The sequence below is a fragment of the Accipiter gentilis genome, chromosome 6 (genome assembly GCF_929443795.1).
Source record: "Accipiter gentilis chromosome 6, bAccGen1.1, whole genome shotgun sequence".
NCBI classification, from domain to species: domain Eukaryota; kingdom Metazoa; phylum Chordata; class Aves; order Accipitriformes; family Accipitridae; genus Astur; species Astur gentilis.
This window is the reverse complement of record NC_064885.1, coordinates 17521977-17548536: the sequence shown is the minus strand read 5'-3', so window position 1 is coordinate 17548536 and position 26560 is coordinate 17521977. Positions and strand designations below refer to the sequence as shown.

At 41.9% G+C, this 26560-nt stretch overlaps 1 protein-coding gene across 1 annotated transcript in view; it reads left to right on the top strand.

The window, feature by feature from the left end:
- The window catches only part of HS6ST1 (heparan sulfate 6-O-sulfotransferase 1), a 210493-nt gene extending 184516 nt beyond the window's left edge, over positions 1–25977 (top strand). The window contains exon 2 of the mRNA XM_049802644.1: positions 19149–25977. Within this exon, the coding sequence (XP_049658601.1) occupies positions 19149–19857 (709 nt within the window). The 3' untranslated portion in view covers positions 19858–25977. The remainder of the gene's footprint in view (positions 1–19148) is intronic.
- The last annotated feature ends 583 nt before the right edge of the window (positions 25978–26560 follow it).

Here is a 26560-nt window from a genome sequence, read left to right as displayed (position 1 = left end):
GTTTCCTCATGTGTCCTCCCCTGGCAGTTGTCACTCTTTCATAATAGAGCTCATACACAGCATTTGCTTTGTCTTCAAGGAAGGCATTTGGCAGGCAGGCAGGTGAAGTATGATCCAAAATCCCTCAGGAGCCAGTGCAAATCTTCCATTTGAGGTCAGTGAGCTTTGGATTGTGCCATTATGGATTTAAAATTTGGCAGAAAAGTGCATGGAGTAGTTGTGACTTAAGAGTCAGGCAAAAAAGATTTCAGCAAACCAACAGTGACTGGAACAGCTTAAGATGAGTGCAACAGGCCAAGCACGGGAAGGCAGACAGAACAGGAGGGGTCAGCACTGGTGCCTGGAAAAACATTTGTAACAGCAATTCTCCATCAGAGTACAGGCATGTTCAGCATATTAAAAGTGACAATTGACCTCTGAGGTGTTCAGCCTTCGCCTGCAATAAGGCCAGGTATGTTTGTAATTCATCCGTATTAATGGTAACAATTTGAAAAGTTCTTGTTTCTCACTGTGGAATTAATGCAGTTTTTTAAGTAAGACCTGTGAAAACCTTATCCACAGAAAGAAAAAGGAAAGGTAGGATTATAGTAGATACAGGTCTAAAAATAAACCTTTTGGATGATAACATATGCAGCTAATCTCACCCCAAATATTGATCAAAAAGAGAATTAATCGTGTCATTTGCAGCCAGAACATCCCATCCTGCACAAACTGGTTTTAAAAGAGAAAATGTCTAATATTTTTTATTTTACCTCTTCAAAAGGGAAGCCCTTCGTTTTACAACCAAATTGACCTGATGGTGAACTCAAGGCTGATATTGAGTACTATACGTAATTTTGCAAATTTAATCTAACAAATTTAATCAAATTTAAATGTAACCAATTTAATCACAACTCTTTTCTTGTCTTCCTTCCTTGTCCTCCCTATCCTGTCATCTGGATCATTCAGAGTATTTCTCCCAGAATATTTTGCTACTCCTTAAGGCTTAGACGGATGAGAATCTGTGTTTAAAGAAAATCGGTGTATTCACTGGGGATGAATAAAAGTGCAGATGGAGCTATCTGTTGTCAAGGATAACTGGTAACTTTCTGATGAAGGGAAAGGGTAATAAAAGGTATTGAAGCTTCTTTGGGTTAAAAAATTGGAATGTGATTCATAAATCTGCCATCCACCATCTTCAGTACCCAATCTCAAAGCTCATAGCAGCCTTTACAGGCTGCTGGATTATGAGAACAATACAAGGCACATCTCTCTTTGTAAGGGACTTTTGGCACGCAATTTCTGTAAGTGCCATCAGAAGCCTCATCCATAGAGTTTTGTGTGTTCGTGGTATTAATGGGCATTTTGCTCTTAGATGCAAATAGTCTCCCTTTTCTCTGAGACTGAGTATTCTAGAAAGAAAAAACCCCACTCACAATTTCATGTAAATTCCTCACAAATATAATCCCATTATTTTCCAAGTCACATGCACAGCACAGGTATTGCATGAAATATGTTTGGGTTTTGCTATAAGTAACTACAGCTCAGGTTGAATTCCAGGTCCCATTCAGGAAAGCTATCTCCTGTTGTAATAGACTTTAGCATGTACTTTTTTGACTTTTGGAACAGTATTAAGGATTGTCCCAAAAATATGGCAATAAGGGGAACCTTCCTATGTATTTGAAACACAATATAGTATATATGATACATGTTCCCATATATAACAAGAAAAAGTGTAGTTACTGTTCATCAGAATGAAGATCTGAGACTGCATTTAATTCTGATTATGAGATGGAAACATGTCCAGAATCACGTGTCTAGAGTTGAGTTACTAGCTAATAGTTTTAAAATTGAAAGTTGGCATTGAGTGGTTTTGGACCAGTGCAGTTTCCCATCCTCTTCCCTATTTTTTCCTCTATATTCTTCTTGCTTTGGTTACAGTTACAATGTTTCTGACTAATCGTGTCACTATGTCCTTGTTTATCAGAGGGATGGCTAATGAGTTATGGAAGACCTTCTTTCTCTAGCCCCTGCAGGAGCTCTCACCTCCATACCTTCAGCTGTGAGGTATTGCCAGGCTAGCACTCAAACAGGGAACAGTTTGAAGCTGTGATTTTGATATCTGAATTATTCTTGGCTTTCAGATTTTGTCAAGGGAAGACAGCTGCCTTAAATTGGCTTTTAAAGCAAAATAAAATAGATCTCTCTAGTCCTTCAGTGACAAAGGAGAATAAAGTTGAGTGGGATGTTTCACCGCCAGTATAGCCATATCTCCCCTGACTTCATTTGAATGAAGAGACACAGACAGCAGGAGACTGTTCCTGCTCCTGTGCATATCATTAGGGCTTCCTTGGCAGTGTGGGAAAATGCTGGGCACTTCAGTTACATTTGCAGACAGTGAGGAAATAACGTTCATGTGTCATAAATAGCTAGAGTCTAAATCTGCTGGTTTCAAGCTGAATTATGGCTCTTCAGGAATGGTGCAACTTCCCAGAGACACGGAGAGAGAGCAGAAGCTTCCACAATGCAGAGCTCTCAGCTGTGGATCATAACTAAGTAACAAGAGTAGAATCCTGAAATTGGTCCTAAAAATGTCTGCCTGACAGTTCAGACACACGCATAGCTGTCTGTCTGAAAGGTCAGCTCTGTCCATTGATGTTTCTTGCACTTGATTATGGGGGGACTGTGCAGGAAGGACAGGAAAGAGTCCAACTGTCAGAATTATTTAAAAGATCTCTTGAGAAGGAAGGTCTTTATCCACAGGAGGTGAGCTCTGTCTTGCAGAATGGAGGAGACCAAAACCAGGCATAGCATACAGAGAGAGAGAAAAGCTTCAGAAGGACAGATAAGTGTCGGACGCAACAATAAACAAAAAATCCCAGTTATCTTTAATTAAGTCTCTTCCTGTCCTGTCACAGGGAAATAGGTCCCATGGCAATAACAGAAAGGAATTCAGTACCTCCGCTGTTACTGTAGTGCCCTCCTGGGACAGATGGACAATATTGTTGTGCATCTGCCCTGCTAACAGGCTTCATCCCATGAAGAGGTTCTGGCTCTTCCCAGCACCTCCCAAAGTGCCCTGAAGCCTCGTCCTGCAGCCAGAGGCCCTGGAGCATCCCCAGAGCAGAGAGACCAGGAGACTGAGGCAACCCAAGGACCCGGCTTGGGAAGATGGGAATTGGGAGAAGTGTGTGCTCAGCCGCAGCTGATAACCTGCTACCAAACAGCTGTCAAGCAGTGATGGAAAAACCATGCAGCGTCTGTTTACCAGAGGAGAGCCGTGCTTGTGAGCCACAGTGTGCAAGGGCTAAAATCTCTTTATTGAAACATATGTTGCAAGAAATGAGCAAAACCTAAAGTAAACAGTTTACACAGAGGTGAGCATCTGCTGATTGCTGATATATACAGGCAAAATGAGTCTCTGTTTGAAATTGGCCTTATTTTGCCCTCGCCTGCCTTTTTTATATAGTGGAATAACTGACTTTTCAGCAAGGCAGAAGGCTCCCTTACTTAGGTTTCCACAGTGCATTTTCTCTCCCAAACAATGTGTGCTGCCCCAAGAGCCTAATTATCACCTAAGAGATGTTAACAGCCAGATCATTGAAACTTCCAAAAGGTTTTGATCAAATACAAGCAAGATGTAGTTTGTATTTTGCTGCCCCATATTCCAGGAGCAGCTGGTCTCCTGAGGTAGTAAAGTGTGGACTAAGTTAATGAATTTAAATATGCTTCTGTTAGATCTTTTAATCATGAATGTAATTGCATCTGGTAGTCTTTTTAATTTTTAAATATAGAGTATGTGATTGGCTTTTTTTTTTTCTTTTTCTTTTTCAAATCTATTGCTACTGTTCCTCCCTTCAGGGAATTCTCCAGAAGGCAGACCTTGTCTTCCCAGAGTGAACATTGTGATTACTGTACTGATTCTTTCAGTATTAATTTTCTGTATTAGCAATTCTCTTTCTGTCCCTCTCTACAACTGCTTCTGCCTTTGTTATGTCTGGCATAAGGAGGATACACATGTAGTAACAGGTACACCAAGCCCAAGTGTGGAGTGGGAGGAATTTAGCTTTGGTTTTCTCTGTCTCTGATACATGCCTTTCATGCCAGCTTGTCTCTAGGCTGACTGGAATAACAGGATGCACAACGAGCATCAGCCCAGCTTCTCAGAAAGACTAACAAGGGGAATTTGAACCCCAATACCTGTGTCCCACAGTCAACTGAGAGATGTAGCTTTTCTGTGTTTGAGCTGATTGATAATAAAAAACATCATCAGGCTAAATGGAGCAAACAAAGGAAGCAGTGCTGGCAGTTCCTGTGATGCTAAAAGCTTTCCAGATCTCTTGCTTTTGTACACACCCTCTCTTTGGAATGAAAAAATGAAATACGCCAAGCTGAGATCCCACAAAGTATTCAAAGAAACGGATTGCAATGACCCTGCTACCCTCCAGCTCCCATTGGCAAAATACTCAAAGAAAAGATAAATTCTTATGTGAAGAGACAGTCAGGGGATTGAATGACTGAAGGCTGCGGGATACGGAGCCTCATATAACAAGATCACCAGCTCTCATCCATCCCAGGTTGGTAGTGACTGAAAGCCTCTCCAAGCTCAGCAGTTTGCCATTGTATCTGAAAGAACTAATGGCCTCAGCCCAGCAGATCCCAGTGGGCAGAGACTTATCACAGCATGCCCTAGGGATGTAGATTGCCACATTCTTATTTCAAAATTTACCAAACACAAGAAACTTTTTCTCTGTGATAATTGTTTTGACAGAGAGACGAAGCACATGCCTGCATTCAAAATGTGATTATTTCAGTAGAGCTGTGCTGATAAACCCCTTCTGGAAGAGAACTCACGCTGGCAAGCGTTCCTCTGCCTCTATAACTTAACCTATTTCCCTGGAGAGAAAAAGCTATACCCACAACTGTATATATAGTGACCCACAACTTTTTGCTGGCATCGCTATTTGGCTGACAATGTTCTTTTATTATTTACTTGTCACAGTACAGCTATGCCAGCAAAACTTTTCCATGTAACCTAAGCCTATGAGTGAGAAAACTTTTGTGTACATTTTTTGGAGGTGATGTTTCATAGTCAAGCCTGAGGCAGAGACTTAAGCAAAAGGCTCTATAGATACAGAATTGTAATCGCATAACGCAAAACACAGTGTTCCACAGTTATGTATGCAACATCACCTGCAGGCCAGGGGGCACTTCATATGCAATGTTTGTGTAAGCGGTGAATATATGCCATTGAATTGGAAATGTAAATACCAGTAACAAGTACTGTAAGTGCCTTGGGAAGGAAAGTTGTGCGTGCAGAGAATTGCCTTGGGAGGATCGCTTGCGCCGACTCTCATACTTGGTTATGCCACCCCATCAGAGGCTGTGGCTGGTACCCAGCTGTGGTGACTTCAGTGCAGCATGGGGTGCTGTCGGGTGGCATGCTGGCATCACTGCCTCCAGCCCCAGTGCGGAAAGGGAAATATTCACAAATACCGATTCCTGTCATCGTCCTCCCCCACCAACCCAATTCAATGAACTTGCACTTGTGGCCTTAATATGTAAGACATAAATCCTATGAGAAGGGAAGAGAAATACTGCCATAAGGAGAGCTTCCTTCCCCTCTCCCTGGCCCAGGCGGGCAGCGCTCTCCGCTGCAGGTAACATTCAGCAGCGGGCAGGTGCCATCTAGTGGGAGTAGGGCCGCATCCAGACCCGCAGCCGGGCTGGGTCTTGGGGAGAGCTGGATTTTCCCTTTGCGCTGGCATGGTGGGGTATTCCCAGGCTGCAGCAGAAGCAGGAGGAATAGTCCTAGTGTGCGCTTTCTTTGGGAAGATGCAAAGGGTTCGTCAGAGCTGAAAGCAGTGCTTTGGGGAATTGCAGCATACGCTTTTAAGCACATAATTAGACTTCCCTGCAGTAGAACTGCAGAGGAGCTTCGTTGCCTTTCAGACAGCTAGGACACCTCCGGAGTCCTTCAAATGGAAGGTGAGGCAATAGCATTGGCCTGTATTTTAAAAAAATAAAATGTCTCTCAAGGATTTATTAATCACAAAGCTGCTTTTCAGAATCACATTCAACACATTGCTGCTTTTCTGGTAGTAATAAGTGCTCCTACTAGCCACAGGGCAAAGGATCTCGTTTACCACCCTTAGAAGCAGAAGAACGCATGGTTTGTTAGGGCATGATATCCTTTCTTCACAGTCCAGGGGTGCTGTCCATGTGAAATAGCCACTTGGTGTTTCATTGGACCTTACATTCACTCAGATTTGCTAGCTCTTTCAGCCTCATAATGTATTGGTCTGAGGGATCACCCAACAGAGAAATCCTGTGGTTGTTGACGTTTTGAAGACTCAGATGTCCCTTTGAAGACCTAAACCACGAGCCTGAGTTGTGATTCCTGTGAGTGCAGCTAAGAGGAAACAAGAGGATTCCTGTAATTAGAAATAGCTTTGCTGTTCCTTGCACCTCTCTCGGCAGTGCCTGGGACAGGTCACTGTCAGAGACAGGATGCTGACTGGCCTAGACGGATCAGTGATGGATTTGGAGCAGACCTTTCCAGCTCTAACTCAGCTAATGAATTTTGCAGTCTTTGTTAGCTTCCTCAGTATGGTGATTCACTTAGGAGAGAAATTGTTTATGTGACCTAGACCATCACTTTGACAATTCCTGTTGGATATTTCTGTATGCCTGCTTTAAATGAACTGTGACTACTAAGGTTGGCAGAGAGTACTAGTGCTGTTTGGTATAAAATACGTGCACTTTATACTGCATGTGTTATATATTTTCCTTTTCTCTAAGAAACAGTATTAACAAAAGTGTTAATTGCAGGCCAGCTCATGCTGTGTTGTTTTCAGGCTCAAGCAAAAGAAGTTGAAACCAAGAATTAACCTACTGTTTTTAGATCACCGATTTGTGAAAAAATGAGTAACGATGTCCATGAAGTCTCCAGTTGTGCTGTCGGAAAGGGCTGGTATTGGTTACAGTACAGCATAATGAATAGCACCCTCTTCATCAGGCCACAGCCCTTCCTGTCTGCCTCAGCCCGACTTCTGTGGTGTTTTTAAGAGCATTCTCTAAGCACTTCCTTAGGTCTGAATCTGGATGCTGTGCCACATGCAAAATGCACTGCAACATGAGTTTCTGTGCTGGCATGGCCTGTGTGAGATCAGTTGCTTTTTGCTGCATACCCTTTGTTGGATTTGTTGCATACAGCTTTTAGTAATGTCTTGATTCCCCAGGAAATAATGTCTTTTAGACAGAAGCCAGGCATCTTGTTACTCCTGCCAGCTGGCAAGAGGGGGTACATATATGCATATAGATATTTGGTGTTTAATCATTGAGACTGGATATATCAAGGTTGGCAGCATGTCTTTCAGCTTTAGAGACAGGGCATTGTTACAGGAAAATGGGATGTTTTCCCATGCTGAAGACAGATTTTTCCTCCCCAGCTAATCCTGGTGTCTGCAGCTGCTGTCTAGGTATCACCTCCTAAATGGCAGGGAATGAACTTCTGAACATCTGTAACAGCTACATTAAGTGGCATGGTTTATTGTAGAATTATGGATGATGATAGCTGGATTACTGAATTGTAAATCAATCAAGGGCATTCTGATGATACTCTAAACCATGAGAGAGAGACTCATGCAGGAGACGACAGTGATTTATTGCACCAACTGGTAACACATCTATCCCCAGTCATTTTTATTTATCATTATTTTGAAAAGATTTCAACCCTTCATAAAAGCAAATAAAAAAAAAGAAATCTGTAATGATGATAAAGTTTTGCTGTAATGAAAATTGACTGCAGTGTGATTCCTGGTGATAGGAAAGTGGAGAATAAGGAACTTAAGATACACAAACTTCACAATGAATTAGTTGAACAATTGCCTTTGTTTAATTGTCTTTTACAAGCAAATGAAGGGAGCTTTTTCCTTTTTGTTCTTAAATCTATTCCTTTGAAAGTGTCTCACGCTATCTGTAGTTTTAAACCATTGGTACGCAGGATTTTGAATGCTTAGCAAGTCATCCATTTCCAAGGCATTAGCAACACAGACAGGATTTATTTCAATCTCTGCAGTTGATTCTTTGATCCGGGGCTTGCTTAAGTGCATTTCAGTGCAATTAATTAGGAAACGAGTATAGGGCAGTGGCAACACCAAGTGATCTTAAATGTAAAAGTGGCTGATTAGTAGCTCAGCTTTCTTGAGGATTATCTATTTGTTGCTTGACAGCATCTGCTATTCCTGAGCAAGGGAGAATCCGTTAATTGAGAAGAGGGAGCTTTGGTACTCTTTGTAAGCCACTAATATGACTATTGGCAAGAAAAGAAGCAGTATGGGAACCTCTCTCAGCACTAATTTTAAGAAGGAGCTGGGTAAATGGAATTAGGACCAGTCGCCTATCTCATGCCATCAGGAGTATGGCAGTATGTAGTTCACATTGATTTGCTTTGCTGGGTAGTAGTTCCCTTTCGCTAGCAGCCGTATGTGGCTCACAGAACAGCAGAGGAGCTCTTTGGAAACCAGTCCTCACAACAGCTTGCACTGTGGCTGCTTCCAGGAATGGCTTGTGTAGCTCTGTGGTTTTCTTCCTTGGCATGTCTTGTTTCTTGATGTACCCTGGCTGGTTGAAAGTTATAATGTTTACTTATATGTCCAGGACAGGTCAATTGAGTTTCAAAATTCTGTGCATCTCAATTCTGTTTCCTAAGTCTTCCCACTCCAATCAATAAAAGTAGCCATCCATCAATTCTTGATTGGAACAAGATTGATCCACAAGCAACTCACGGGTGTCTGTGTTGCAGTTGCCGTTGCAGCTGCCTGACACAAATACTGCATCCCTTTCGACTGTGGCAGGGAGTTGCCAGCGAATTCAGTTGTCCTGCATAAGCGATCCATACCTGCTCCTCTGACTACTCTTGCTCCCTTAATCTTCCTGTATGGTTTCTTTATAATTTAATCTTCTTCAAGGAGACATACTTCCTGTCTATCATGCTGTTACACTTTTGAATGTTTCTTGAATCTCATGGCCAGTAGAGCTCCTGTGATTCACAAGAGAAGCAGGCTTACAGTTTAAAAGAAAATGCAAATTCCAGCCTATCTGCTTTGTTTGCAGCTGATTCGGATAAATATCTTTGCATATTGCATAGTTACTTCTGCTTTGTCTTTGGGCTATTTCAGCTTGCTTCTGGTTTTCTTTTTTCTGTGTGGCAATATCCCGATCATTCTTTCTTCTGCATCCTGAAGTGTGCAGGAATCAGATGCAGAAATCCTGCTTTATTAGGTAAAATATGCACTTGTTTTATTCATTGTATCCATCTTGACACCTGGGGAGGCTGAATCCCTGGCATTGTCTCTCTTTCCAGGGCAAAGACAGTAGAAGGTGTGCAGATTTCCATGCAGAACTAGTGCATTTCAGTCCTGATGACAAGGGAGCGACTTAAAATTCAGCCTCCCTGATAACACGGCAGCCCGCACTGGCAGTTTATTAGGGGACAGCACTTAGCCCCTGGAGGTAGAATGACACCCCATATGTTTTCCACTTAAACTGTCTAGTGATAGGATGAAAACTGCTATCCTATGCTACCTATCCAGTGAAAATTGGTCTAACGCAGAGATGAAAAGTTCAGTTTCTTATTGCAAAAGTCTCATTACTCTTCAGGGGTTGATTTGTTTCTTGCTTGTTTCTAATGTGACTAACATACAGGGAGAAACTAAAAAAAAAAAATTAGTGGGTACAGTACCCATCTAGCAAATACTTCTTAGTAAATATGGCTGTAATGTGTTACTAAAATCTGTATTTTGTGTAATGCTAAAATCAATAAAAATTAAAGTCTCTGTGATAGAGCCAGTAAGTGAAGGGAGTGACAATTTTTCTTAAGGAGAATGGCAGTGTTTTTTCATGTGAAATTTCCTACCTTCATGACAGCAGGGGCAATAACAAAAGCAAAAGAATGCAAAGAATAGGCATGGATTGCAGTCCACATTTCTACTGTCTGTCCTCTGCCAGCACTGATGTAATCCTTCTGGCAGTGAAACTTTCCATTGCAGTCTGTCAGCATTCAGATGTGCTATTGATTAGTCAGTTTAGTAAGGTCACTTAGGAATAACAACAAACCTCCTGAAACTTGGGAAAGGTAATAAATCAAAGGTATTTGATTTGTAACTTGCCGTCATGTTTGGTGCCTTGCTTCAGTAGAAGACAGCAGTCAACACTTCCTAAGCGCTTGATACCAGCACGGTTATGATGGCAAAAGAAAGCACTTGTTTATAAACGGTGCAAGTAACATAAGCTTTTAATGGGTCCTAGAGGAGTCCAAGGCTCCAGAGGGCTCTGGAATGCCTTCCTCTCCACCCCCATCTGCTCCCCTTACTCTGACCCCCACTTTTTTTTCCCAAGCCTTTGGCCAATTTTCATCACATCTGTCATTTTGAAAAATTAACTGGCAGTTCACTCCTAAAGATCATAACATGTCGGGTATCTTTTTTTAGATTAACTTGTTTGCAAGAGACAGTGCAACAGGAAATTCTTGTGCTTACACAGCAGCTGAATTTTCGTGAAAAGCAGAGATGTTGTAAAAACTCATAGTCTGTGTCTATTCTGCTAACTGGATATAAAACATGAGACATAAGGGTAGTAGGACCATACTTGCTTCCCGGGTAAAAGACTATTAATAAATAGTATATTACTAACAAATCTGAATGGGGGCTGAGTGTGTAACAACGTATTATGAACATAGCAATTACCAGTACTGCACAACACCAAGATCTGAGGTAAAAGCATACCCTCATTTCACTTATGGCGATAATGATCCTGAATGTGTCCATTTCTGATGGTCGCATACCTGTCTTGATGCTGCATTTGATTCCAGGCATAAAATGCTCCCTTGTATTACCATATATCTATATATATCATCAGTATGGAATAGTCTGTATCATACTGCCACTCCCAAGGTGGGTATCAAGGCTACATGTGTCCTCCCAGCTTGCTAACAAACCACGGTTTCACCCATCTGCCCTTGGGGCTGACTTCCATCCTTTGTACCTCCACTCCAGCTCTGCAGCCTTTGTCAATACAATTCAGAAGGAATATCTGTGTAAAAGGAATATATACATAATAGTATTAGAACTACTACTGCTTTGTAGACCTACCTTTCTTTGTAGGTCATCTTTAAATAGAGACATCTCACAGTGAGTTGTTGTTACTGCGCTGCAGACACCATTGTGTGCAGAGGCACGTGCAGACACACAGCATTGTGGCTCCTACAGATTCCAAAATCAAGGCTGGATTGCTGCAAAGTGTCCAGACTGAGCACACAGATTGATCTTTTCCTTGGTTTCATGTCTGCAGGTTTCTTCACCACCAGGCTGGAGAAGACCCTTGCAATTCTGTTTGACTCTATCCCGTGTTTTTCAAGCTGTGACTCAGAGCCCATGCACACCTTGCAAACACCGAAAGGGAAGCTTTTGTTTAAAGTTGTTCTGAGTGGATGGAGGGGTGATTGTTCCTCTTGTGAAGTGCCTGAGCTGCTGCTTGCTCTTTTGTCTCCTTCACTGTCAGCTTCTGTTATCTTTTCTACCACCTTTGCAAGAAAGATGTGTTGTGTTTGGTACACACAGGTACAAACACCCACGAGCTTCACGCTCCCTGGCTGGCATTGCAGTGTGACCGTTCATGGTATGATGAAAGGCTGCATCACCAGGATTGTGAAGCATTCAAAATCCTCCACATTTTACAAAATACACAGGGGGAAAAAAGAGAGGTGTGGCTTTTCATGCATGCCTACTCACAGTTAGATTTTTTTTTTAACTCCAGGTTAAATAGTACTGGTATTTTTAAGTGTGTATTTAATGAACATAACACATTTTAATTCCTGCTAAAAGATAGAAATATCTAATAGATTCTGACTCTACAGCTAATCAAATCCAAAAGACCAGACCTAAATAATCTTGGATTCATTTACACTCTGAAGTCTCATGCAGATCTACTTACACCCTCAGCCAGTATTGTTGTAGCTGCTGGAATTAGAGTTTACTCTTTTTTTCCATTTGTAATCTGTTCTGTCCCAAGAGGTTTTTAGGATAGGATAGGACAGAGTAGAGTAGAGTAGAATAGAATAGTTAAGTTGCAAGGGACCTACAATGAGCATCTAGTCCAACTGCTATTCTTCTGGGCAGTAACTGTGAACTGGAAGGGCAGCAGGTAAGGCTGCAGCCCCAAAGGCCATATAAATGTTGCCAGCTATAGAAGTGCTCTTTTTTTCGGGAGCTGCTGGTGCTCACACCCCATCCTGTGTTTCAGAGGGAGTTAGACATGTCATGTCAGTGAGGATCCAAAGCTCCGAGCACCCAGCAGGCGCTCATATGCAGGGTTCCTAGGCCAGGGCCTTCCACAGACTCCAGAATCTGCTTTGAAACCCCTTTCTTGGGAATGGAGGAATACATGTTTGTGTTAAACTGCATTTAAGCTATCCTGGAAGAATGGCCCTTCTTACTCCCCCATTGCCTTAACAGGAGCTGGAGGCGCAGATCAATTATTAGTGGTTTTGTAGAGCTGGTGTGACACGCGAGACTCCACTTTGCATGGTGCCTGAGATAGGATAAGCAGGCAAGTGGTTTCTGGGGCATCCACACACAGACATGCATTCATATAGCAGCTTTTTGTTTGAAAACTCAAAAATACAGCCAAATTGTGAAACGGTGTAACCTCCCCATAACTCTGCTTCCTTTTCAAACAGGGGTAGCTGGACTGAAACACCCAATTTTACCTGCTGAAACCCACCCTTGCGTATTTAGAAACCTGTGCTTTGGATTGCATCCAGCTGAGAGAGTTTGTGAGACTTTTCCATTTGGAAGAAAAGCATGTCAATTTGTCTGTAGTACAAGAGTATTCTCTTCTGCCTCCAACTCCTGAAGTAGCCTGAGGGTTGTTATTAGGGGTTAGCTCTCAGTGGGCTGTCAGCAGCATGGCCCAGGCATCGCTGCATTGGGAATTGGCCCATGGTGAAATTGGACCCTCGGAAGAGTCCCTGAGTCAAGATCTGGAGGGTGAGCAGAGCCTGTATAATGGTCGGTTGGTTACATTTGAGAACATCTTATCTTTTAATACAGCAGAGTGCCAAGAGCAGAGATCATCAGGCCAAACACAACTGTGCAAAACAAACCCAGTTACCAAAGCAAACACTGTGTTGCTGTAAAGACACCCCCCCTTGTTTACTGAAAAAGAAAAACATTGATGTAGGTGTTTACACAGTTTGAGTACTGGAGGATTGGCTTTTCTATTAAGTTTCTTGGCTTTTGGTGTTTTGTGTAGCAACGTTTATTTAAACATAGGGAGCAGAAGAGACTGGTTGGTTTGTTCATTTGGGGTTTTCTTTCTTTTTCTACGACTTTTAAAGGGTTGAGGAGTTTATTGTGTGTGAAATGCAGGAAGAGTCTAAATGAACACCAGATGAGAGGAAATAGACTGAGGAAAATTAGGGCTATTTGCTACCAAAGGAAGTAATCATTGTACATATATTATATTGCAATCTCTAGCTGAGAATGTGTTTTGTTATGCAAGAAACCTGACTGTAGAGTAAAAAGGGAAATACGTGGAGTCTTCCGAAGTTTGGGCTTTAAAAGTGGTAAGCAGGGTTTGGTGTACTGGTGGTAAATAAAGTGGGAGGCAACTTTTACTGCAGCAAGTGGTGGGGTTGGCTGGAGAGTGTTCTGCACCCCAGAGTTTCCCACCATAGCAGAAGGTCATTTTGAGGCTCTGCGCAGAAGGGTAAAACAGGTTTTCATATGTCTCTTATTTGTAGGTAACATTTAGTATGACTTATAATGAGAATATAAATTCCTTACAAACTTTCATCTGCCACATTCTTAGCTCATCCGTTGTTAGTTACACCTGACTCACCTTTACTTACCTGTAAGTCATTGCTGGAACTGCTCCTTTATCTTCATTTTCAGTGGAGATAACCGTTACCTAATAATCCCCTTAATTGTCTCTGTAAGGTGAGGGTTTAAGTCATTGCAGTAAGGGGTGCTGACTGCTCTAGTTTTTCTTTCCTTGGTCACTGCAGACTAACAGCAGGGTAGGTGCACATTTTCATTTTGCTGGTGGGAGGCAAAATCACTGGGTTTGTATTTACAGTGAGAGCCAGTATGAATTGAATAAAGACCCCCACAAATGATTTGAGGAGTGCATAATGTGTGGACTTTGCTTACAAAGATGCTTTAAATCAGCCACAAATTTGACATTACTACTTCTTATAAACAAAACAGTGTTTCTCATTCATGCAAGCTGGCAGACACCCTGTTCAGTTCAGTTAATTCAGCAGGGACATAGAAAGATTTTTTTATTATTTTTTTCTTTAGCAGTAGAAAAATTGTAGCCTGCGGGCATGTTGCTTTGACAGATTGGGGTTATATGGTTGAAGCTGACCTATGCAGCTTCCTTCCCCTTCCCCCTCCTGGCAGGCAGGATGAAGCATGTATGATTGGAAGTGGCTATCCTTATTTTGCTCTTTATCTGATGGAAGGCTACCACAGTAGTCAAGGAGGACTCATTATAGCTTTTGCTTTTCCTGTGAGGGACGCTTGAAAGCTCAGTGAAGAACCTGTAGAAATAAAAAGTAAGATATTTCAGCTGTGTGGGAGGGAAGCATTTAATCACAGTGAAGAATAGGGGATTGCACAGTCAAATAAGCAGTTCTTGGCAGGTTTTAGAGACCAGCAGTGGGAAGTAAGAAGGGTGTATGGAATAGGAGTGTAGGAAAGCATAAATGGAAATGAACTGAAGAGAGATAATAGCATCATATTTAGAATCTGTCACTTTAGCAGAATTATGTTGACTGGTTATTAGCAAAAGAGAAGGAATTGGTTTTTTAGAGGAAGAAGGGTTTCGTTTCCTCTTCATTAGCTGAGGAACCTGCTGACAGGAATTATGGCAGAATATTACTAAATGGGGGTTTCAGCCACTCCCTCCTGTCTGCAAGAAAGGGTTATTTTTAACCCAGATCTGCTCAGTGACTGCATTTGCAGCATGGGCCTGCAAAAAAAACCACCAACAAACCTCTGCTGGCAAAAACTAAGGCTGCTTTGTGCTGCTATGTGAGAATGGGAAGGAGAGGTCTGGGGTGGGAATCCTGTGGGTCAACAGTGCCCCTGATGCCTGTGTCATGAAAATATGCCTCAAGTTAACTATTGTCCTCTGACCTCAATCCATGCTGAAACAGAGGCTTTGCATAATCATTGAAGGAGACGGTTCCTGCTCCAAAAGATGTTACGTTTTGAATTGCCAAAATGGACAAAGGAGATATTGTCAGCCCTTCACACATGGGAAACAGAGGCAGAGAGATTTGTTTGGGGCACACAGGCTAATTTTGACAGAAGGGGTTCTTACACTCAAGTTGCCTGAATTAATTTGTGTACTACAACTGTAAGATTGCCCTTCCTTTCTAATATTGGATTTTTTTCTCCCTGAAACTTAAGTTCTAGTACAGGTTGTTTATCAAAAACTTGATTTCATTTTGCTCTGTTTAATAAATATGCTAGCAATTCTTTCCTCAGACAAAACTGTGCAGCTTCCATGCCGATCCAAGTTGCAATGCTGAAGTTGCAAATGCCCCAGGGACCTTCAGGTGGATTTTCACGTTGGGACCACCAGGGACAATAATGCGAGGAAAGGCAGAGCTGTGACATTGGCTTCTGCTTTTCTTTGTCCTCCTGGGGATCACAACCCTATGGATATGTAGAAAGGGAGCCTGCAAACATAGTAATGCTGTTCTGCCCAGCTTCACATAGGAAGAAAAAGAAAAGAAATACCATACTAACTAAAATGTCCATTTTTCTTGCTCAGGCTTGTTAACTCCGGGAAGGCCAGTGAGTTTTGGCATTGCATGACCAAACTGGGGCTGATTGGGTTTTTTATGAGGCAGTATTGAGTGGAACCATCTGGGCTATAGAAGAAGACCATACTTCTGAAATGAGCCTTTAGGAATACTTAAGTTAAGTAGCTGTCAGGGGCACCATGCTGAAAAGAAGGGCACTCACAGCTGCATGTATTTTATAGGTTTATTTTATCTCTGATGACAAAAGAGAACTTACTAGTCATGTGGTTCCTCATAAATTTCAAGCCACTGCTGACAAGTGGCACTGCCTGTGTTCTCAGCCATGGTGGCGCAAATTTCCCCTGACTTTCTGGCTCCTGATGTTAATAACAATGCTGCTAATGGATGATGCTGTAGAGAGATAACCTAACTTTTTGCAGAACTTAAAGGCAATCTCCAACTTACAGTTAGAGAATGGAAACTTCAATATCTTAAGTACCTTGGGTGAATACTTCCGTGGTCATTCATGTAAGATCGAAGTGGCTCATCTCTGGTTCCTGAGGCCCCAGTCTTCCTAAAGGTGTGCTGTTCACTTTCCTGAGAGCTGAGGGAATCTGCACCTCTGAAACTAATATCCTTCCAGAAAGTTAAATACAGTTTTGGGAGCATAACTTTCAGTATGTCAACAGTGCATCTCAATTTAGGCAGTTTAAAGTATTCTTTTGCATTGTAGTCTCTCTTTGGTTTGGGTGTGGGGTTTTTTCATTTATGCCCCATTGGAGCAGCTTCCCAAAGTACCTCCAGGGGCCTGGTTCTACTGCCTGTATTCCAAAGATACATCTTATTTTCGTGTCAGGAGGCAAACTCCCCTTCTTCAAGCACTTTTCTATGTGACAGACCTGGAAAGGGACACATCAAATTCAGTATTATTTCATTAAATGTAGCCTATTTTCCCAGGTTTTCTATTCACTGAGATGAATCTTAGAGAGAGATTGCTCATGGTAAAATATTTATCAGTGTATCGCCTCAACTAAGATAATAGCTCTTGTAGTGCAGGTGTAAAGAAAGAAATACTTGCTCCTTAACCTTTTTTCAATCCATATCCTGTTCAAGCTGCCTCTGTTCCAATGGACCCTAGAACCTTTGTGTGATGTTTATTAATCTGATTTACTAATAGACTCCTAAAGTTGAAAGAGAGAGAGAGAAGACAAACTGGACTCAAACTTAGAAGAACCAGATTCGTGGCAGCTCTGCCACAGACACCCATTTGACTTCATGCACATCACTTAATATTTGTGGTTTCCCTGTCTACAAAATGCAGATACTAATTTCCCCCCCCCCCCCCCATTCATACCTGTGTATACTGCAGGTTTGGGCAGGAATCAGCTCCTCCTCATACATCACAAACGAGTCCCTGGTCTTAGGTGAAACTCCTGGTTGCTTCTGTAAGCCACATAATAATAATTGGCTTCAAACTGTTTCAGGAAAAAAATGCAACCTTTGGATTACATTGGTGCAAATAAAAAGTCCACTGCAGTTCACAAGTCAAAAAATGCTGGTAGTGTTTAGCATCAGTATCTCTTGCTTGAACATGCGGCATTCATCATTGCTTTCCTTTTCCTTCCACTGTCATATTTTATCCCCATCTGTCAGATGTTTCTTAGCACTGTCTATATAAATTGTAGCTGCATCTCAGTCTGGGTAGTTGAATCATTACAGGCTACAATCAAAATGAAGGAAAAAGAGGTAAATTTAAAGGAAGTGTTTCTCTTACGCACTCTGCTCCCCTTCTTTTGTACACAGACAGTACTAGACAATAATATTACTAGACAGCGTGATACCCTTGCTATGAAGAGAGATGGAAAAGTTTCCAAAAATAGCAGATGTTTTTACCAGCCCTAGTTCCTAATTCTGAAGGCAGAAAGCGGGAGAGGAGTTGGAGCCAGAGTGGACACCCATTGCCATTGTTGGAAAGACCAAAATTTACTGCTTTGGAACAAGCCTTCAGCAAGTTAGTAATAAATTGGGAAAGCCAACATTCCTTAAAATCAGACTTCCCAGGCAGTGTCTGATGTATTTTCTTAAAATTAAATTACTCTTATTGCAGTAGTTTAGATTACTGCTAGGAATAATAATACTGAAGGTGCTAGGAAAATATGGATGTGTTATTAGCTAAAACAGATTTTTTTTTACTTCCCCCCCCAAAAAACCTGCAGTGCCCTCGCAATGGCTGTCACATTCAGCTCTCCCAAGCCGTGCCAGCAGAGCAGCGAGCCATAGCAGCATTCCAAAGATACGTTTCTGATGGGGAAATGAATCCCCCGCCACCCCTATATGGAACATTTCCAGTAGTATGTGTGCATTACCCTGCCAAAGCCAGGTGCTCCCATTTGTGCACAGTGTCACACAGCCCCATGTGCTGGGAGCACATGTGGATTTAATTCCCTGCCAGCTTTAGCAACTAGAGAAGGTTGTTTCTTTGTTCTAGAAACATTCGGAGACACTATAGTCCCAAGCTACTGGAAGTGAGGGGAAAAAAGGCCCATTTCCCTCTCTCTGGAGAGGGCTGTTGCAGACTGCCATCACTATCAATCCCAGAACTTTATCCAGGCTCAAGGTGGGCTGAAGCTAGAGGGTCCCTTTGTGCAAGACAGCTGTCATGTTTTCAGTTTAAGGGACAGCCTGTATTGTTGGGGACTTAATTATACTTGGAACAGCAACTACTATTGCTGGTTGTCAACTCATACCTCCTCTTTCAACAAAGCATATTGCATTCCTGATTTCCCATTATTTTTCACTTATGTTCCTGTGATGTTATCCTGCTACTCACTGCAGACTCCCAGATTTCAGCTCAGCAGCCAGATCAATCAAGTAGCAGGTGTCCTGGTCAGCATCTGCATGAAATGAAAATGATAGTCCTGGCTCATAAACAGACCAGTTGCTGGGCTGTCCTGCAGAGCAAGTCCTGGCTGATTCAGAGGGTGCATGGTTGTATGAAAGGCCAGGCAGTCCCTGAAGTCACAGTTGCTCTCTGAAGTTGGTAGATGGGTTGAATCCTGATGATTTGTTCTTGATATTGCAGACTGTTGCTGGAAGCGGATGTCCCGGTGAAAGCATTACTACTTAGCAAGACTAAAATGGTGGGCAATGAGAAAGAGAAACATGGGTTAATGTTGCACAAACTACTTCACATGAGATATTGCAAGAAGAAAATAATCCAAGAGTACAGTGGAATGGATGCTGTGATGTTGATTTACTCTTGTCTTTTTGGTATCGGCACTAGATCTCAGCTTGCCAAGCATCTTTCTTGTTACTAGCAGAGTATTTATTTTATTTTCTCTTCTTCTTGTAGAAAATTTTACTACATCACACTGCTGAGAGACCCCGTATCTCGTTACCTCAGCGAATGGCGTCATGTCCAACGAGGAGCTACTTGGAAGACTTCCTTGCACATGTGTGATGGCAGGACACCAACTCCTGAAGAGCTGCCGTCGTGCTATGAAGGCACGGACTGGTCAGGCTGCACGCTGCAGGAGTTCATGGATTGCCCATATAATTTGGCCAACAACCGCCAAGTGAGGATGTTGGCTGACTTAAGCTTAGTGGGCTGCTACAACATGTCTTTTATCCCAGAGAACAAGCGAGCACAGATCCTGCTGGAGAGCGCAAAAAAGAACCTCAAAGACATGGCCTTCTTTGGCCTGACAGAGTTCCAGAGAAAGACTCAGTACCTGTTTGAGAGAACTTTTAATCTGAAATTCATCCGGCCCTTTATGCAGTACAACAGTACCAGGGCGGGAGGAGTAGAGGTGGATAATGACACCATTCGGAGGATTGAGGAGCTCAATGACTTGGACATGCAGCTCTATGACTATGCAAAGGACCTCTTCCAACAGCGCTATCAGTACAAACGGCAGCTGGAGAGGATGGAGCAGAGGATAAAGAATCGGGAAGAGAGGCTTCTTCACCGATCCAATGAAGCACTTCCCAAGGAAGAGACCGAAGAGCAAGGACGCTTGCCCACTGAGGACTACATGAGCCATATTATAGAGAAGTGGTAGCCTAGGCAGACTTTTATATTAATGATATTCTAGGGTTTCCATATAAAAGATCATGGAAGTAAAATTACAAAAACAACAAAAAATATTTTATTTAAAAGCAAGTCTGTAAAACAGAAGATAGATTGCTTCCTTAAGCATAGGGTCTTTTTACTGTTTCTTACAAGACCAATGAGATTCTTAAAAAAAAATAAATACATAAAAATAAAAAAAAGGTCAACATTATAATGCAGAGGTAAAAAATGCACAAATGCAGTTGCCCACTCGTAAGGCCAAATACAAAATAATGTTTATTATCCTCACAATTCAAACACAAATGGCAGAAGTAGGATTTTTTAAATCTGTTTATCCCCTGAGCATAATGATATGAAGATACGTAATTAAAAAACAAGGAAACTGAGGTTTTCTTTTGTGGGTGTTTTTGGAGTTGGAATGGGAATTGCAATGCTTGTAATTAAATGATAACGGTGACTAAGCTGAGGATGTGCTATCTTGTCAAGCTGTGATCTGAGCACAAGGGTGGTCACTTCGTTTCAGCTGGCAGCCACTGCCAGAAAGTAGAGCACCATAAAAATAAGGAAAACATCAGAGGATGAGAAGTATTAAAGCAAATTGGCTATGGCCTAGGATACGTACTTAGCACAGTGGTTTTGATGCATTGCACTGGTATCACGTATACATATGCAACTTCATCACAAAAATAATAGGGAATTCATGCACAGAGCTTCCAGATTTGTTTCACAGGCAGGTCCCAAAACAAGTTAAAAGCCAACCAAATTCCACATAGGCTCAAACGTGCACTCACATGCCATCCTGTCACCCTACACAACTGCCGCTCATGCCTTCATCAGTATTGTGTGTTAACAGCACATGAAAACTCTATCATACATACTAAAAAAAAAGAAGACTTTAAATAGCAAGAATCCCTCATAAATCTGCATGACAGGTTCCAGGAAGACCCTGCAAATAATCAGTAATTAATGGGAACATGATGAGGAGGTGATTTTGTTTGGTTTGTTGCTATGTGAAATACTGAACTAGAACAAGCATACAGACATACCCCTATCTGCATTTTTTCAGTTATTTTTACTTGCTTTTATTAAGAGATAATGGGCATCAGAACTGATTTAAGTGAGAACAGGATGGGGCTCTCTTCCAGAGCTGTGAAAATTTCTGACTCTGGGTCTGAATTAATTATGAGACAGTGCACATTGTCTTTTGGCAGAGTGCCTGTTCTGCAGCTCGTACTTTAAATGAACAAGCTGTGTTCATAAAACTGGAAAGGGGAATCATGGATAATGTTTTTTTAATCTCAGACCACTTTCAAAGCAGAACTCTTTCAATGCTGTTTTTTAGGCACTCATGTAGGTTTAATCCTCCAGTGTGGTGACAGTCTAACCAGGTTCTGCTTACTGACTTTTGAGTCATAGAACAACAATGACTTCTCTAATTCCTCTTCCCACTCACCAAATTAAAGTATGGCTTATTTTCTTGCTGTTGCAAACACTTCTTTGTTTGCCTGGAAGCATGGAAATGAAGCAGTTTTTGCCTGTTTCATGTCTCACCCCGTTATTACTCAGCCTGTAAGACCTGAACCAGCTATTGTTTAGGCTAAACTATGAACCAAATGGAATATGATCTGATTTTCAAAGACCATGTTAACTGCAGATCAAATACGGCATTGAAATCACCAGAGGAGAGGCAGAGAGCTGATGCATTCAGCTTTAGCATGTAATTTTTACAGTGTCCATTTCTCATCCTACAAATCCACTGAAGTGCTGCTTGTTTTGTATTTTAATTTGCTCTCTCTGCCTCTGTACACAGTTTCCAACGGTTTCAAATTCAGACTGAGGTTTTGCAAAGGACGTGGCTGCCTTAAGCAGAGGAGCTGTCTTGTTTCCTCTGTGTAAACCCTGGGGGATACACCTTGCTTTTGGAGATGTTCTTCTCCAGAAGAATGAAGATGACTAAAAACTTGAGAACAGAAAATACAAACAGCACTTTGGGCTCAAATACAACCCTGTTACAGTTCTGATCCAAAGTCCACTGAAGTCAAAGGATGTCTTTTGTATTGATTTCAGATTAATTTTGATCGGGTCTGCATCCTGGTGCTGCAAAGTGCCCAAGCACATGCTCCTCCATCTACAAGCACAGTGGGATGTTGTTACCCGTGCATTTGGCTGCTACCAATATTTGCTAGCGGTGTCGCTGTCTTTAAGGTTCTGCCACAAATGGCCCCTGTTCCCAGAGATGTGTAGCTTGGCCATAAGCATTTCCTCCTAGCTGAAAAGTGGGAAGCAAAATGAAGCCATTTTCAGTTGTTGGCTTGGGGGCAGAAGGTATTACAAATCCATTTGCTCATCTCTGCATTCCAAGACCGGGAGGAGCTATGCCTGCTAGTTCCCAGAGCTTTTATGTGTTGCTGTAACTAAAGAAAACATTTATATTTAAAAAATGCAATTTTACAGGCTGTTTACCCACAAAAACAATACATAAGATATAAAAAGCAACTGGTTTACATGCACAGTTTCCAGCTTTCCCCAAAGGCTTTTCACTGTGCATCCTGTGTTATGGATCCATAATGCACAAATTGTTACTGCAGCTAATCCATATCTGAGGTGTACCTTGGCGCAGCTCCAGCAGGGCTGTGCAGTGAATGCCCAGGCAGGTCTGCGAATGCCAGCACTGACTTCTGAGAGCCATTCTGTACTGAAGGCCAAATTCTGCTCTCATCTACCAAAGGGTGACAGTAAATGGGACTGTGTATGATTAGGACCGGCATAATTTGGCCTAGTTTGCCTGAGTTGTTTCTGTTATGGGCTCTAAGTAACCAGATGGATTTTAATGGATTTGTCTGCAGGTTCTCTAAATCAGAGGCAGCCTCTGACCCTAGAAGCATGTCAGTAGAAGACCTTGTTCCAACATTTTCTTTGTAAGATATTACAGTAACAAGCAAAGGAAATGAAACTATCTTGAAAACTGTCTTGTTAACAGTTTCACTTCAACCCACAAAAGGAAGGCTGACCTCAGCTTAGCACTGAGGCAGAAATTTCTAGATTCAAATCCTGCACCCGGCAAATGCCTCAGTTACTCCACCTGTACATTCGGAATAACAAATTTACACAATGTAAAGAGGCATTCCAAGGTACAACAACTATAGGGCACTTTGAAACAGATTCTAAGTATTAGAAATTAATAGAGTGACCCAAAAGCCATCCCTCACCCTGGCTGCTGTGCTGGTCTGTTGATGGCTGTAGGCCACGCATGCTGTGTGCCAGAGCATGGGCTGCAGGACGTACCTGGCACTACTTTCTTCCTTTAGTGGGTTTAAGGGAACATTTCTAACATAATGTGAGTGTAGTTTTTCGTGATTTATATGTACTACATACAGTTTGAAGTGGTACAGTTTCTTTTTTAGGACTGATTATTTGATGCTACAATAACATGAAAAATGTGTGTGTAGTTTTAAAATTAATGGGAGAACAACAGCTTTAAGGCACTCCAGCAGAAGTAGTGGCCAGATAGTACATTCTTGTTCAGTATCTGCCCCTTTCTTCCAAAATGTTTTTCCTGTGACTTACAGATGCACTGAGACCTTCTTCACTGCATGAAGTGTTTCTTCAGGGGGCCTGTCAATGCATCATGAGGCAGGTCAGGATAGGTGAATGCTGGGTACAGTGAGGGCAGGTGCAAGATTGCGACCTGTCTCTTACTGGAGTTGGTGAGGCAGCTCCCCTTGAATTCAGATTTTATGTAGTTGTATGCTTGACCATCCCACAATGTTTCTGCCATGGTTCCAGGGATACCCCGTGAAAAGCCTTTACAAAAGCTGAGGGCGTGTGAGGTATTCTAAGAGTTTATACAGTATTAGTGTGAGTGATTTTGGACAGGCAGTTACCTGGTACCAGGCCAAAGATGATGGCTCTTAGCCTCTGCCGTCTTACACTGTGCTGACTCTTGCACATCCACAAATGAGGGTGATGCTGAGTGGAGATTTCCTAGCAGACTCCATTCCTGCTTTGGGAGGGTGGAAAGGCCAAGACATGCTGCAGTGCTAAGAAGAAGGACATCTTTTTTTGCTTTTAGTCACCTGAACAGTGTGAACTTCACTGCTTGGTGGGTGTTGTTGCCGAAGAAAACTTTTTATTGCTCATTTGTCTCATTCCAGCTAGCTCTGTTGAACGAGTTTGCCTCCACCAAAGTTTACCAGACAGTCAGATGCCACCTTGTACCCTACCCAGGTCAAAAAATGAAGAATTGACTGGTAAGGTTGCAGACTCAGGCTGTCGTGGGGTTCACAGCCATCAACAAAAAAAAAAATCAACAAAGGATCAGTGTGAATTTCTGGCTTGCCTGAATTTCTCCCTTTGTGCCCAACATTTTGGAATAAATGGGGAGCACTTCAGGTTGATGTTTTTGCACCCCATAGTCCTTTACTTGCTTACAAAACTGGGATGGCAATGGAAGCAGCATAAGGAAGATCCCAACAAGCTTTTGAATCCTCTCTCCCAGGGCTGTCCTGTAGGAGCAGAAAGGGCAACACAGTTGCTGAGAGGATGAGCGAGACAGAAGGACCACCACAGTGGCAGGACAGACATGTCAGTTAGGAAGTTTTCACTCTGAGCCCATCAAATCACTTCACAGAAAACACCAAACAGCTACAGAAGGTAATGACTAACATTACAGAACAGGGCCTGAATAAGATTTCTATCCTGGGGTTAAAAGCATCTCTAGCTTCTTACTGGTATTTAGAGTTACTCAGACCCCCTCCTGTCCCGTAGAATTTTCCAAATGTCACAAAAATGGGTAGTGCTACAGGAATTCACAACACAGACTATGCTAAACATTGTATTTGCAGGGCTATAGCTTGGAATGCAACTCACAGTGTCTGCTGGATTCAGATCACAGGGCTGGCTGCGTTATCTTTTTGTTCTTGTTTTCACTAATATTAGCAGATCATGTTCCAGTGGCAGAAGCGAACACAGGATTCGCTGCCTGATCAGCCGTAGAGCAAAGCTTTCAAAGCACAGGTCAGTTAGCAGCAGTTCAGGTAAACCAGTGAGCAGTGGAGCTCGTGTCTGCGCACACAATCCAAGCTATCTGTGGCTGTTTATTTTGCCCCATCTACAGGAGTTCTGCCAAGGTGAATGCAGTCCTGATAAGCACATGGGTATTAAAGCCTGTATTGTCCCAGCTGCAGGTGGTTTCCTCTGTAATTTTTAGCCATACAAGCTGAAAAAACCCAAGATTTGCAAATGAGTCTGTCTCATCCCTCAAAGCCCCACAATTCCCCCTTGCTGTTTTCCCCCAGGTATCAATTCTGCAGACTGGATTGAGAGAGTTGTACTATAATGAATAATTTTATATTCAAATGGTTTACTGAGCATGATTTGTTTTGTACATATTGGAATATGATTTAACTTATTTTTATTGCCCCTTTTCATCTTTTCTTCACAAGGAGAAGACAAAAATCCCCACCCTCTCTCAATGTGAAGTTCCTGTTTGTGTGTAGTCTGCCAGGCAAACATGCAACAGCCACAAGATTTCTTACCATCCCTACTGGTGTCTGATTTTATTTTTCATTGTCATTGGTTTTTGTCTTGGGCTTTGCTTATATTGTCTCTTCTTTCCTCTCTGCTGCACAATCTGCACAGGCAAGGGACAGGGCAGTGCAGGCAGGATTTTCTTTTTCTTCCTCTCCCCTTTCTTGTGTGCTTTACCTACCAAGGAACTCGGTTCTTATCTTCTAGGAGTTTTGTGACTGAGGGTAAAAATATAAAACTGTCCCCCTGCCCGCCTTCCATCCTCCATACTGTAGATCAAACAGATTCAGCTTCTCTGAAAGTGATTGTGTCTGGAGTCATTCCGTTGGGCTGAATGTGTGTGGTTTGCACTTTTTTTCCACTTCAGGAACTTAAAACCAACAAAAAATAAAAAATGTTTAACTTGAGCCAAGTAACACTTAAAGCTTTATATATTTATTTATAGCATCTTACAAAAAAGTGTTAAAAGGTTGTTTTCTTCCACAAGAAAAATTGGATTTAAAAAAGAAATCATCTAATTGTTTTTGTCTAGATCAAGAATGAATGTTAGCAGATGAAATAAACCCTAAAACTGAGCATCTGTTGTGTGTCTTGTCCTTGCATGGGCCTTTGGATGCTGTTTCAGTGTAATGTGTCTTGCCTTCCTGTATTACAGAGAGATAAAGCTACCAGTGGAGTTGATAGAGAATATTTGTTTTCTGCTGAAAGACCAGACTCCTAACAGAAATATTCAAGCAGAAACTGCAGTCTATTTATTCCTATTGTTACATTTAAGCCAACATTACAAAAAGCCCTTAAACCTCCTAAAACCAATTATCTTTTAAAAATTAATTACCTTTAATACTGTACAGTCCTCTTAGTTTTCTTTTTCACAGTCATTGCAATGAACAGATTTGCAGGTAATAAAATGGTGGTTGGTATACCAAATACTACAGAATAATTAATAGAATTTTTTTTGTTTCATGTTCAGAAGTACTTTCACCAAATGTGACCTGTGAAAATGTTCTCCAGTTACAGAACTGAAATAAGCTGTGCACCTGGTTGTGATACAGTGGAGGTTAGTAAGTTAGGGGGTAATAAAATGATGATACAAGCGCTTTACGGTATCCTAAGTGAGAATAGCTAGCTATTTATGCAAGTGTAGCGAATAATACCACTGTTAT